We start from the raw sequence: 12,350 nt of genomic DNA, 5'->3' as shown, positions 1-12,350 counted from the left end.
TAAACTAGATTGCTATCCACAGATTAAGTCATATCATTACATTAGCAAAGCTGAAAACAATACCTGCACATGAGAGAGAGACAGAGAGAGAGAGAGAGGCCACTCTGAATTCTCTGGAGTCCCGACTAAATAGAGCATGACATGCTAATCAATTTGGTCAACAAATGCATCTACCTGTCTGCAAGCTATAAAAGGCAAAATGCCCAAATATGTTACAATATGATGAAATGGGATTGGAGTGCCAGACTCATCAGATAGAAGGTGACATGGAGTTAAATAGCTAGCTTAACCATCATATTCCCCCTGAGAGAATTTATTCTCAGGATAATAGACTGCCACAACTTGATTCCCACCAAATTTCCTCCCATTCAGCCCTGCCCGAGCCTTCGTGGCTCCATCAGTGTCTGAATACTCCATGAACACCTGGGGAAGAGAATAAGATGGATATTCAATCATCATGACTTCCAAAAGAAAGTTCTCCCCAAGGGAGGATTTCTAGAGGAAGGGTACCAAGCAACCTCAAATCTTTAAAGACCTCCGCTGTTTGAAAATTATGTAAAGGTCTGTCTGCATAAGTCAAATGTGGGTAGAACCATCCTATGCACCTTACTCTTTTGTTTTTTTTTAATCTTTCTTGTAAGAAACTTTCCTTGCAAGCCGTACTAAAACGAAACAAAACAATCTCTTTCATTTTTTATACGCAAATTGGTCAGAAGTTGCATGAGAAAAGGAGCGCTCATAGTTTTGACGTATTATTCTCTTACTATCTTTTCAAAAGAACAAGAAACTAATCGATCATCTAATTGAAATTCTTTTATAATCCCTAGCACTGAATAGCTAATTTATTGGCAAACAACGGGTACTTGCACAAGGGTATGAAAACATGGCATACCTACCATTGTTTGGAAAATAATAGAGAATAGGCTTAAGGTCAACAACCATGTATCGTGGCCCCCTTAAGTAAACCCTTTTCGATCAAGTCCTTAACATGTATATCACTACAAATTTTGTCCAATCAGAAATGTATCTTGATTTGTAAAATCCAACTTAGAAGACCAAAGCTCCACACCACTTGTGGAACTCAGGGTTGCTCTTAATGTAGCTCAGTCGAAATTTCAGAGACAAAAAGGATGAAAGTAAATGCATTTCCTTTAAGGTTAAAAAAGAGGTGCAGAATCCAATGTCCTACTAACCTTCCCAACTCCTGGAGATGGTTCGCTGTCTGGTGTTGGACGCGGGATGACAAGACTAACCAATGTTCCTGCAAAGTGCATATAAATTTTTTAAATCTTCTACAGGTGGAAGACATGGGAAAAAGAAAATGAATAAATGAAAGTGGGTTTAGAGGTAAAATACATAAAACAATGTAGAGAAAACAGTATTAGGGAAGTAGATCATTTAGTCAGACATCGGGTATTTACCATATTTTCTGCCTTCCCCTCTCATATCCTCCATGATGTCCTCGTACTCTTCGTCGTCTTGTAGTTCATCTATACTTACTACCTGAGTTAGGCATACAACCTTGGTAGGTAGCGCACCAACTTGAAAGACAAGCTTCTGCAAAAGGAAGGGCATACAATTTTTGTTTGGTAAGTGTATTTTTTTATTTTTTGGATAAGTATAAAAATTTATTAAAAAGAGAAGAAAATACAAAAGAAGGTGGCAGAGATAGCCCCCAAACAAAGAAAAGACAAAAGAAACAAATGCAAAACAACAACAAGAGAATGCAAAACAACAACAAGAGAATGCAAAAAAACAAAGCTATGCGTCACAAATAGAATCCCATCTGAACACAAAATCCTCAGAAGGAACTCCCATCTGGCATGTGAATGTTAAAGGGTAGACATAAACAAAGGGCCAATGGTTCACAAAACTTAGCTCTAAGTCATAAATAAGATCACTTATTATAAAGATTAAACTACGCAAACAGAACCATCCAGGGTTTATTACTCCCTTAGTTGATTAGGAACTCTGCAAAAGTCAACTCAGCTAGGTCAAAATATGTGCTTTGCTTTTTTTTTTTGCATGGATAGGTCCACTCCATGAAACTCTGATTTCAAAGAAAATTTTACTCTTGCGCCATCCTTAACAGGTGACACAAGAGAAATGTATAGTGAAACAATAGTTGGCGTAAAAACTACAAATATTCCTCAACAATTGCATATTCATATAATATTATAGCAAAACTTTATATCATAAAGTATTACAATGGTCACCTATTTTAGATATTTTATATGGAGATGGCCCAATTTTTCAGGAGCTTGAATATGGCGGTGTACTCTCCCAAGTCAATTGAAGGCCCAGTCGGGTAACAGTTCCTGGTTTATAAAATTGTTGAAACCACCCATCCTATGACACATATTGAATACTTGATATGTTCTTCTAAACAAAAGTCTGATTAAATCTCACTTCAGTGCAAGTACATCTTAGTTATGAAGGACAAAAGATGTGTTTGGGGGGAGTAGGGAGGGGGGAGGGGAGCCAAAAACTACAATTACTCAATGGTGTGCAATTAACTGATGTAACATCCCTCAACACAGTTGTTGACTATCATATAACTTCTAAATTAACTGCTGTCATTCTGCCTAGTTTCCCAATCAACTCTTGAGATAAATAACAAGGTCTGTTACAGCTTACCCCGTCCGAAGTTAATAGTCATTACTAAACTTCCAATCTTCTCCTAAAATTGAAAAGGAAAAAAAAAAAGTTAATGAAATATTCCTTACCTGCAATGCCACCTGTTGTTGTGCTTGCAATAATACACTCTCCTGTTCGGGTTTGGGTTGGGCAGTACCCTGGTTTGCACGCCTAACGATTAGTGTTTTATCTCCCATTTTGATTCCGTTCAGAGCTGCACAAGCGATGTCTGTAACTGAGAGATCCTGGTAAACACAGAAAGCGTAGCCTTTGGAGTTCCCTGTTTCCCTGTCCTTGACTAGATCAAAACCCCGAAGAGGCCCAAAGGATTCAAGCAGCTCTCTTATCTGTGCTTCTGTGAAGTAGTATGGGAGACCACCCACAAAGATGCGATCAGGACCCTCAAGACTACCAGCAGATCCTGGTGTCAGCCCAACAGCCGCCAGATTCAGATTGGGACTAGGTTGACTAGGGCCAAGTGCTGCGGCAAGGGAAGGGTTGTAATCACTAGGTCTCCTCACCTTCACTGGTGCCCCCTGGATGTAAACAAAGATCAACTCAAAAGACCGTAAAAGCCAAACATTTTTTTATGTAAACAAACATGCACACACCCTAAGAATTAAGAATTGAATGCTTATGTATGTGTAGGCTTAGAGGAGAGAAAATATCTTGGTTATAACAGAGTCAAAAGGTTTTACGTAGTGAGAAACAAATTCAACTTCTCTGTGAAGAATAGGGAGCCTTCTGGAGCAGGGAAAAGGGGGAAGTACACTGAGCTTTGGAAGTCTTGATCTAGATAATAGGCTTTGAGAAAACAAGTAGATTTATTTGGAAAAAATCGAGTCAATCCTTTTCAGATTCAATTCAGAAAGGGTGGCATGTTTCTAATTGCAAAAAGATAGAAATAAAATTAAAATTAAATGAAAGTGCACCTTGCATTGCTAATTTGCTACTAAAGTTCAAAAGGAACAGACCTCAAAAACAATACCATCCAAGGCCATTGCATTACTAGCCTCCTCAACAGACCTCATCTCCACGAAAGCGAACTTCTTGTCATGGTTTATGTATACATTAACAACAGCATCCCCTACAAAACAGACAATCAACCATAGCAAATGAGCCTCTAATGAACTTTCAAATCAAAAGGGTATGCAGGTAAATTTTTTGTAAGTGTGAAAATGAGGGCAAACTTCAACAAACCTGGACCCACAGTGTTTCCTCCAATTGCTGACATGACCTGGCTAAAAAAGGTTGCTACCGTCTGTGGTAAAAGCACGGGGATAAATCATGAATCAACAATGAAAAATGATTTACTAGATTGAATGTTAAAGCACCAATTAGGACTCACATAAGAATTACAAAGCAAAAGTTATTTTAGAACGTCAATTTTCACAACTCAAAAGAGTTGATAAGTTGGCCATGGACCAATACTCAGCTGGTTGACATTTTGCAATGCAATTTTTTGGCCATGGGTTCAATTACAGCTTCCACAAGCACACACATGAGAGCACATATGCACGTGCACGCATGCACACGAAAAGAAATGATGAGTCCTTCATGAACCTCACTAAATATGCCTGGAACATATTGTGATCTCACAAATGAAGAAGAGGAAGGCTGGTTCCTACGCATGATTCCATATAACGTGTACATGCTACTATTTTAAAATTTCAATATGGAACCCAAATTATCATAATCACAAATATCACAATGAATCTATTTTTGTTCAATTGTCAAATATCACCATAGATCTTCAAAATTGCATTACAATAACGAAATACTTCTCTTGACAGAATTTGTAGAACCCATGTTACAATGTTAAATCCCAAACTATAACAGGATTACAAATAGTTACTTCCAGAAAAAGTTCTCAATGTGATAATTGTCTACAGGTTGTGATAAGTCCACCCGGAAAGAAGTCAAATTACTGATTATGGAGTTATAAGGCACAGATGATCAGAATAAAACAAAAATACACATGGGACCCACCAGCACAGCTTACCTGCCGGCCTTTAAACTCAAATTGAAAATATGACCCAGATAAAAATAATAAAAGAAAATTTTGTGTAACTTCTGAATTAAAAATACTTCAAAATCCATATTTTTTATTATTTCTTTACTTTCTACTTAACAAATTGTTTTTTTTTTTCACCACTTAATGATTATAAAACTTTTGGATTCTATACTTTTTGAAGAACACTAATTTCTTTCTCTTGTTCTTTCTTTCTTTTTTGATAAGTAAGATCTCATTGCCATTTACTAGCAAAGCAAGGCTCAATAGTCAATCTGGTCATCCAAGTGGATCCTCCACTCTCCTGAAAATTTAGAGGACCCATTCATTTAAGTAAAGTTGATATGATCTGATACTATAAAATGGAATTCCCACGAGGAATAAAATTAGAACTTCACAATATTACAACAAAAACATTGGAGCTATATACCAGAAAAAAGTACCCTATACTAATAGGATTGCTAAGCCAATTTTAAAGGTAATAAAAATATAGGCAGACAGAAGTGAATAACCTGTTCATTAGCTGTGGGAGAAAGGCCACCAACATACACCCGCCGAGCATGTCGTGTAGCCTAAAAGCAAAAAAATGCCATCTCAAATATTAGAACACATTGCAAGGAAGACGAACAAAAAAGCTAGACAAAAAGTAGTTGCTTAATCCACCAAACCTGCTGTGTCATAGCTTGAAACGGCATCATGGGAAGAGTTCCAAACTGCTATTGCACACAAAACAAAAACACTTGCAATTAAACCAACAATCATATACATAAACTTATAGGGAAAAAGGAAACAGATGAAGTACCTGTCCTGGAGGTAACGAGAACATATTTGGAAACATTCCAGGAATAGCTGGAGGGGTCCCAGTCATTTGAACTGCAAAACTCTGACTAAGTTACAATTGGATACGAAATAAAAAAACAATGGTTCCATACTATTATAATAACTACCAAAGCAAAATGCATTCTCATAATTGTGTGTGCTCATCTTTCTAAGCTACCCTAGCCTCTTGCAATGAAACTTATCAAAGAGATGAAAGGAATATATATCATTTTCAAGTACTGGAGGAAAATAATTGTAAGACTACCAAGAAGGGCAATAGTTGCAGGTTGAAGACGAACAAGATCCATCAAACCGGTGCATTGATTCCTTCTTGTTCTTGTATATAAAAGCTATAGAAGTCGGCTCACACCCATTGACACCACAGTGGGACAAGTAGCCCAACATTGCCTTCTTACAACAACAAATAGACACAAAAAACAAAGAAACAACCAACAAAAACAAAAAAAACCAAAACTGGTTTTCAGTTTCCGAATTAATTGACCAAGCAAGTAATATAAAAAACATTGCAGCTCTAAGTCTCTAATATTGATGATGAAAGAACAAATCACTTACCCAAATGATACCATGCAATATGAAATTTCCAAGCTAAGCACAAATAAAGGAATAACGATGACAGATAGAATAAAATTTGAATGGAAGGACTTATACCTTCAGCCACAGAGCCAGAAAGCATTGCAGATGCTGGAGGAGCCATATCAAAACCACTAACCCGTTTGCTACAAAGACAAAATAGATCACAAAAACTGTCAATTCGCACGGGAAAAACATTGTCAAGTAGTATCAATGTTTTACCTTTTAGATCGTGATCGAGAAGGAGATGTCGATTCACGACCAGATGTAGCCTTTGAGTTAGACCTTGACCTATGTCTATGTTGCCCATCTCTGTCTCTATCATAATCTCTACGCCTGGAAATAACATTAAACTACTAAGCATGATCAACTGAGATAACACATTTGGAATTTTTATAAACAACCAAGTAAATTGGTGTGCATTGTTGGAATTAATTAATGTCCAATATACATTTTCCTGATAATCAGGTTGATCAAAGTCTGGTACAAGGATAATCAGGTGCAAGAAATAATGTATAGAAGTACATAAATGCATTTATCAGAACGAAAAAGAGTCGTGCTGGAGTGACCGCAAGATTGGACCTCATATCGCACATCTTGACGTGAAAGTGGGCAGGAACCATAGATGCTTTTTCACTCATATCTCGAGGAAATAGTCTGGTTCCCATACACTTCCACATCAGGGTGTGCGATGTGAGGTCCAATCTTGAGGTCACTTCAACATTATTCAAAAATATATACTAGAGAACTTTACAGTCAACTTTCCAAGTCAAAATTTCACGGATTAGTCAGGACTCATGACGATGAAATGAACTAATATGAAAAATACACGGCCACAAATTGAAGTTTCCTCACCTGTCGTGGTCTCGACTCCGGTGATAACCATCATCATTTCTACCCCGTCCTCGCTCCCTTCTATTATTCTGATCCCTATAACGATCTCTCTGATGAAATTCGCGACCTTTATCCCGATCTCTTTCCCTCTCCCTATTTCTGTCCTTATCCAACCCTTTTTCTCTTTCCCTGTCTTTGCTTTTTGAAGATCTTCCTCTTTCATGATCACGAGAACCGTGCTGAATTATGCAGCAACATTAATGCCCACAAATTGAAAGAAAGAAAATAAAACCTTTTTTTTATTAATACAGTCCAAAATGCATATTGAAAAACAATGTTTAAAAGCTCATCACCAATTATATCTTCACAATTTTTTATTTTATTTTCAGATTCTCACTTACACAAAATATTTGATCCAACAGAAGTAGGTTCATTTTAATTATATTCCTAACAATTTATCAAAAAAACTAAATTCCTAATTAATTAAACCGCTTAAAAAGTAGTGTTTCTAGTCTGATTCTACTCTAATCTTTCATGCAATCTCACTGGGATTCTAATACAACAACAAAAAATAGCAGAGATGGATCATGGATTACCCCATTTTTGGAATCACTGACGTCGTGTGGATCGCCATGGCTGAGACCTTTCGGTTGGGAGGAAGAGCTGTAATCGTTGTAACCCTCACCATCACCTTCGGATGTGGCAGAGTAATTCGGCATTCTTGATACCCTTTTATTATTATTTTCTTCTCCCTTTCGATCTTCCGCTCTGCAACTTTAGTTGAAGAGGTTTTTAGGGCTTCTGTTCTTTTGGCTGCACCTATGACCCGAAACAAATGAACCCTAAACGTGGGACCCACCCACCTATTACTTTAGTAGTTTATTAAACTCCCATGGAAATAAAGAAAGGGCGAGAAACAACGACCACGTTTCAATGAATATTTGGGATACCTGCCTTATCTAACTATGAAAAATGTGATCACGATGCACTCATCTTCGACATTTAAGAAAGAAAAAAAATATCCTTAATTTTAGTAGCAGAAACTTTCGAGCTCTTCAACCTCTATACATGTATTATCTTCAAGAGTCGTGCTGGAGTGACTCAAGTTGTACGTCATATCGCACTTCTTGAAATGTAAGTGGATACGAACCATAGATGTTTTTTAGCTCGTGTCTCGATTAAAGCATCTATTGTTCCTATAAAGATGATTTCTTGTAACCTCTTAAAACTCATCTCCTCTTGGTTGTCTCGTGTTCCTTACTCCCTCCGATCAATGGTGATGACATTGGTGTGATATCTACCAAAAACTCTTTGATGATAAAGTCAACTCCCTAATTTATCAGTAATAGACTCTTTGATCTTTCGAACCCCTCTTTTCTTAGTCTCTTTCTTTATTTATAGTTCTTTTTAAGAAATCTTGTCGAATAAAGAATTTTCTCGAGATCCTTAATCTTCATGGATCTTCAACAGGGATCCCTTACCTTTAGAAGATGATACTGAGAAGATAAAGATTCTCTTGGACTCCGTTATCCACTCCTTTGATTCCTGGGATCTTCTCTGAAATCAAGGGATTTGAGTTGATTCGAAAACAACTCAAAAGTCTACCATGCTTGGTTTATATACTGGGCAGAGCTGACATTCGAGCTCTACCCTCTAGATGAACTGGGCATCCTGGGTACCACTTAAGAAAAAATCAGTTAGTTCAGATATCTTACTAATTTAATATTTGGACACGTGTAGGATCCATATGCCTTACTGATTTAACCCTCTATAGTTCCCATACACTTTCACATCAAGAAGTGCGATATGAGATTCTAGACTGATGTCACTTTAGCATTATTGTATTTTTAATTTATAAATGGCATCTTCAATGAGAAGCCCATTCCTTACTATGATGGTGAGGAAAATGTGTTACTAAGCCTCGTCTACCGTCAAAAAAGACATCAAAATACATAAAATAAAATCTCAAGATTTGTTGTATATCTCGAGGACTTATTTTGGGCATCTCAATCTTTTGCTAGTAAATGAGGCATAATAACGGTTTTTTTCCTCACTATCATAGTAAGCCTAGTCGGACTTTTCTTCAATCCATCCTTTCTCCAACCTTGTTATAATTCTTGTACAAAATCCTTGATTCTTATATCTAAAACATTTCATTACCTTTTACTTGCTCAAAAATTATATCTTCCCCTTGAGAATTGAAGTTTCAAGTAAATAGATTGATTTCAGACAAAAAAGTAAATGATTTTCAAATATTTAGATTTAAAAAAATAATAATAATAATCTTTAGAGAATATTAAGGTTAGAAATATCTCAAATAAGGCATGGAGGGGTATATCTAATGGATAATTATAAAAACACCCCACGAATTAATAAGGGCAACCCATACCATAACCAAATTGTTTTGTTTTATATGGGCAAAAAGTCTCAAAATAAGTTGATTTTTGGCAAGGATGATCTCTATGATGAGGGTATCATCCATCATCCTCACAAAAAATCAATTTGTAAACATGAGAAATTTCTCATTGAACTTCAATACTACGTTATTTGGAGTCGTCACCATTATTTTTTTGAAAATAAGTATGAATGTGCACTCATAATAATTTTGAAATTGATTTTATCATTGTAGTGACTTTCGTACATAGAAAATACATGGTCTACCTAAGATCTAGGTAGGGGGTCCAATTAGAGGATAGGGAATGTGTTAGACACCCATCCTTTTTGCCAAAAGTTTACCTAAGACCTTGAAACTTAACCAATCTTTTAAAAAACTTAAGAAAGTAAAAAATGCGTGGAAATGAATATTTAGAGTTGGTGTGTCCGATAAGTGAAAATGTTCCCTTAAAAAGGGATTTGATGTCAATGTGAGACATTGGGGATATTCTATGGAAAATGATGACCCATATAACATACACTATTTTTATGAGTAAGAATGTTGGTTTGAGCTTTTTAGATGGACTCCATGATGAAGTTCCCTTAATGCCACAATCGTAATACATGTATGCAATGTTATAAATTTAATGCTTCAACCTTAACAAGAGGGTAACACATTTTTTCATCGTTACCACGCATATGTGAGTGAGTGCATAGTGTACAATATGATGCATGAGATATATTATAGGGGAAAGAAGACATCAACCCCCACATTTTCGACCGAACCAAAGTCCAATCTACTGGAGATGAGAGAGAGTGTGTGTATTACATCCTAAAGATTTTCTAGAACATAAAATAAATAGAGGGTTAGGAGTAGAAAATACAATTGCTTGGAAATAAAAATATAATTTATACCCACATTGTTCCTTGATATTCTTGAATGATGTTAAGTTTTAAAATAAGTAATTTGAATGTTGAGAGTTTTAGTTGAGGGTAGAAGGTTAATGAAGATCAAAGTTGTTGGTTGATGGTATAGAGATGGATATGAGTTCTTGAGTTGAGAGAGGGTTAGAAAAGTAAAGTAGGAATTTTGATAGTGTTTTAAGTCAAGAGATGGAGGCTTGAGAGCATGACTTGCTCATAAGAAATGAGATTATTTATAGAGTTTTTAGATAACTTTTGAGGGTAAAATAGTTCAATCATAAAAATAAAGAGAATGAACATGAGGTTTAAGTTAGTTATTTTTAAAATTTTCATTTTTATGATGATAAATATGAAATTTGTGAGCAAAACTCTAAAACTATTTTTGATTTTTGATTTTTTAATAAAGAGAGGTGAGAGAACAAAAATATTTTTAGGAAGGTGAGTAGTGGGATAACATGTGTAAAGGTAAAATAATAGGTAAAAAATAAACTTTGTTTCAATTGTAAATAACTCATAAAGCAGTGGTGGGTGTATATTTTTGAAATAGACTAATGGAAGAATTTCATGTATGTACTTGAAGATTGTCACATTTTAAATGTAGGATTGCAAGTTCTCCAAATTTTAAGAATTTTTACCAAAGATCAAAGCGTCTTTTTGGTTTGACTACACTTTTTTAGGACATTATTGAGATTTCTCAAGGGAGTTGACTCTCCAATTAGGTTGAAGCATTGGGAGTTATGAGATATCATCATATGTCATCTTTCAAGGGGAGGTGTAAAGCCATAGGCTTAAAATGGATTTGGTATGGACTTTGTTTTGGACTTGAATAATGGGTTTAGAGTGATTTAGGTTTAGATATTTGGGTTGTGGACTTAAGATGGCTTAGGTTTGAGTATTTGGGTTATAGACTTTTGATTGTTTATATTTGAGTATTTGGACTAGGCTTAGATGTGGTCTTAATATTATATTAGGATATGGGTAATGGATTTGCTAATAGAAAATGGGTTTTGGTGGGGTTGATTTATGAATTCGGAACGATGGGTTAAAGAAGTAGGCATGAAATTGGATATGGATTAGGGATAAGGTTTGAGTATGCAAAATGATATGACATGGTACATATGTGCATATATATGAATGAAGAAAACTCTTAATTGAAATCAACTTGGAATTTTTGAAAATTTAGACTTTTTCTAGTGGTCGTACAAATTGGGGTGTCTACATAGCCTATTCCGAAATTTCTAACTCAATCAAAACAAGTTCAAGAATCATAAATCGTCCATTTTTTTGTAAACCAATTTTGATGAGTTAGAAGTTTCGGAATAGGCTGATTTTTTGAGAGGATGATTTCCTTGTCCCAATTATTATTGCACAAGGTGAGTGCAAGTTGACATTGTGATGCATTGACATGCATTTGGATTTTGGCCAGTTCAAATCATCTAAATCATATTGAAAAATATATATTCCAAATTCAAAAGAGCCCATTTTTTTTTTCCATGAAACGGATGGATTAATAAATGATACAACCACATTATCTTATACTAGCTAACAATTAGTCTCAATGTGTATGATACACAGAGATGTTCCCTGGTGAAGTTGATTATAATATGTAATATTTGTTTACTGTTCCATCTCAACGACTTTGGCCTCAAATGTCTTTGGACGTAAGAAAATTATATTATATTTCAATTACAAACATTCAAAGTCTTTAAAATAGTTAATGTATATTAAAAATCAATCCACGTTGACCCAATCAAATAGACTCGATCAAGTTTTAGACGATTGTAACTCATCCATTTCTTTGTATATAAAACTGACTCAATATATAAAATTGACTCCATAAAATATGGCATACTTCTCCCAAATGGTCTAATAATGCTTGTTCCACCGCCTATGGAGGGAAGAAAATATAAAATAAATGAGTTTCTCTCTATTTTTCTTGTTTGGATTGTTAAGTGGGAAGAAAAGAAAAAAGAATTGGAGAGAAGAGGAAAGAAAAATAGGTGAGTTTTATTTCTCTCCAAAAGTGGAGAGAAGATGAGAGAATTACAAAGAAAACCTTTTAAAATATTTTATAATTCCAACTCTACCCCTAAATCTCTTTTAAGATATTTTAAAATTTTAGAATTTCCCTAGTTCTCTCCTCTCAATCCAAACATGGTGG

At 35.4% G+C, this 12,350-nt stretch overlaps 1 protein-coding gene across 2 annotated transcripts; it reads right to left on the bottom strand.

Moving 5' to 3' along the window:
* Positions 1-71: 71 nt before the first annotated feature.
* LOC147408959 (splicing factor U2af large subunit B-like) lies at positions 72-7,787 on the bottom strand. Of its 2 annotated transcripts, none has more exons than XM_086424170.1 (13): positions 7,489-7,787; positions 6,914-7,131; positions 6,281-6,394; positions 6,137-6,204; positions 5,451-5,521; positions 5,317-5,364; positions 5,161-5,220; positions 3,838-3,898; positions 3,612-3,724; positions 2,727-3,173; positions 1,422-1,557; positions 1,194-1,261; positions 72-423 (listed from the first exon to the last, which is right to left on the bottom strand). In XM_086424170.1, the coding sequence occupies exons 1-13, from the start codon at positions 7,609-7,611 to the stop codon at positions 286-288; spliced, it is 1,665 nt and encodes a 554-aa protein (XP_086280296.1). In that variant the 5' UTR covers positions 7,612-7,787; the 3' UTR covers positions 72-285. The 2 variants fall into 2 exon arrangements, with proteins under 2 accessions (XP_086280296.1, XP_086280303.1); XM_086424177.1 differs by having other exon boundaries at positions 5,317-5,361; positions 7,489-7,785.
* Between the last annotated feature and the right edge of the window lie 4,563 nt (positions 7,788-12,350).

The sequence above is a fragment of the Akebia trifoliata genome, chromosome 2 (assembly GCF_017979445.1).
Source record: "Akebia trifoliata isolate Shusen 1 chromosome 2, ASM1797944v1, whole genome shotgun sequence".
NCBI classification, from domain to species: Eukaryota; Viridiplantae; Streptophyta; class Magnoliopsida; order Ranunculales; family Lardizabalaceae; genus Akebia; species Akebia trifoliata.
The sequence above is the reverse complement of the archived record's forward strand: the minus strand, read 5'-3'. Positions and strand labels throughout refer to the sequence as shown.

Bases quoted from the DNA above. Each gene is read 5' to 3' on its own strand.
- LOC147408959 (XM_086424170.1), bottom strand. From the start codon at position 7,611: ATGCCGAATTACTCTGCCACATCCGAAGGTGATGGTGAGGGTTACAAC. The intron at 5,221-5,316 runs GTTTGGTGGATT...TTTTGCTTTTAG, and splicing joins TTCAAGCTATGACACAGCAG to GCTACACGACATGCTCGGCG. The intron at 3,174-3,611 runs GTCTGTTCCTTT...GTTTACATCCAG, and splicing joins TGGATGGTATTGTTTTTGAG to GGGGCACCAGTGAAGGTGAG.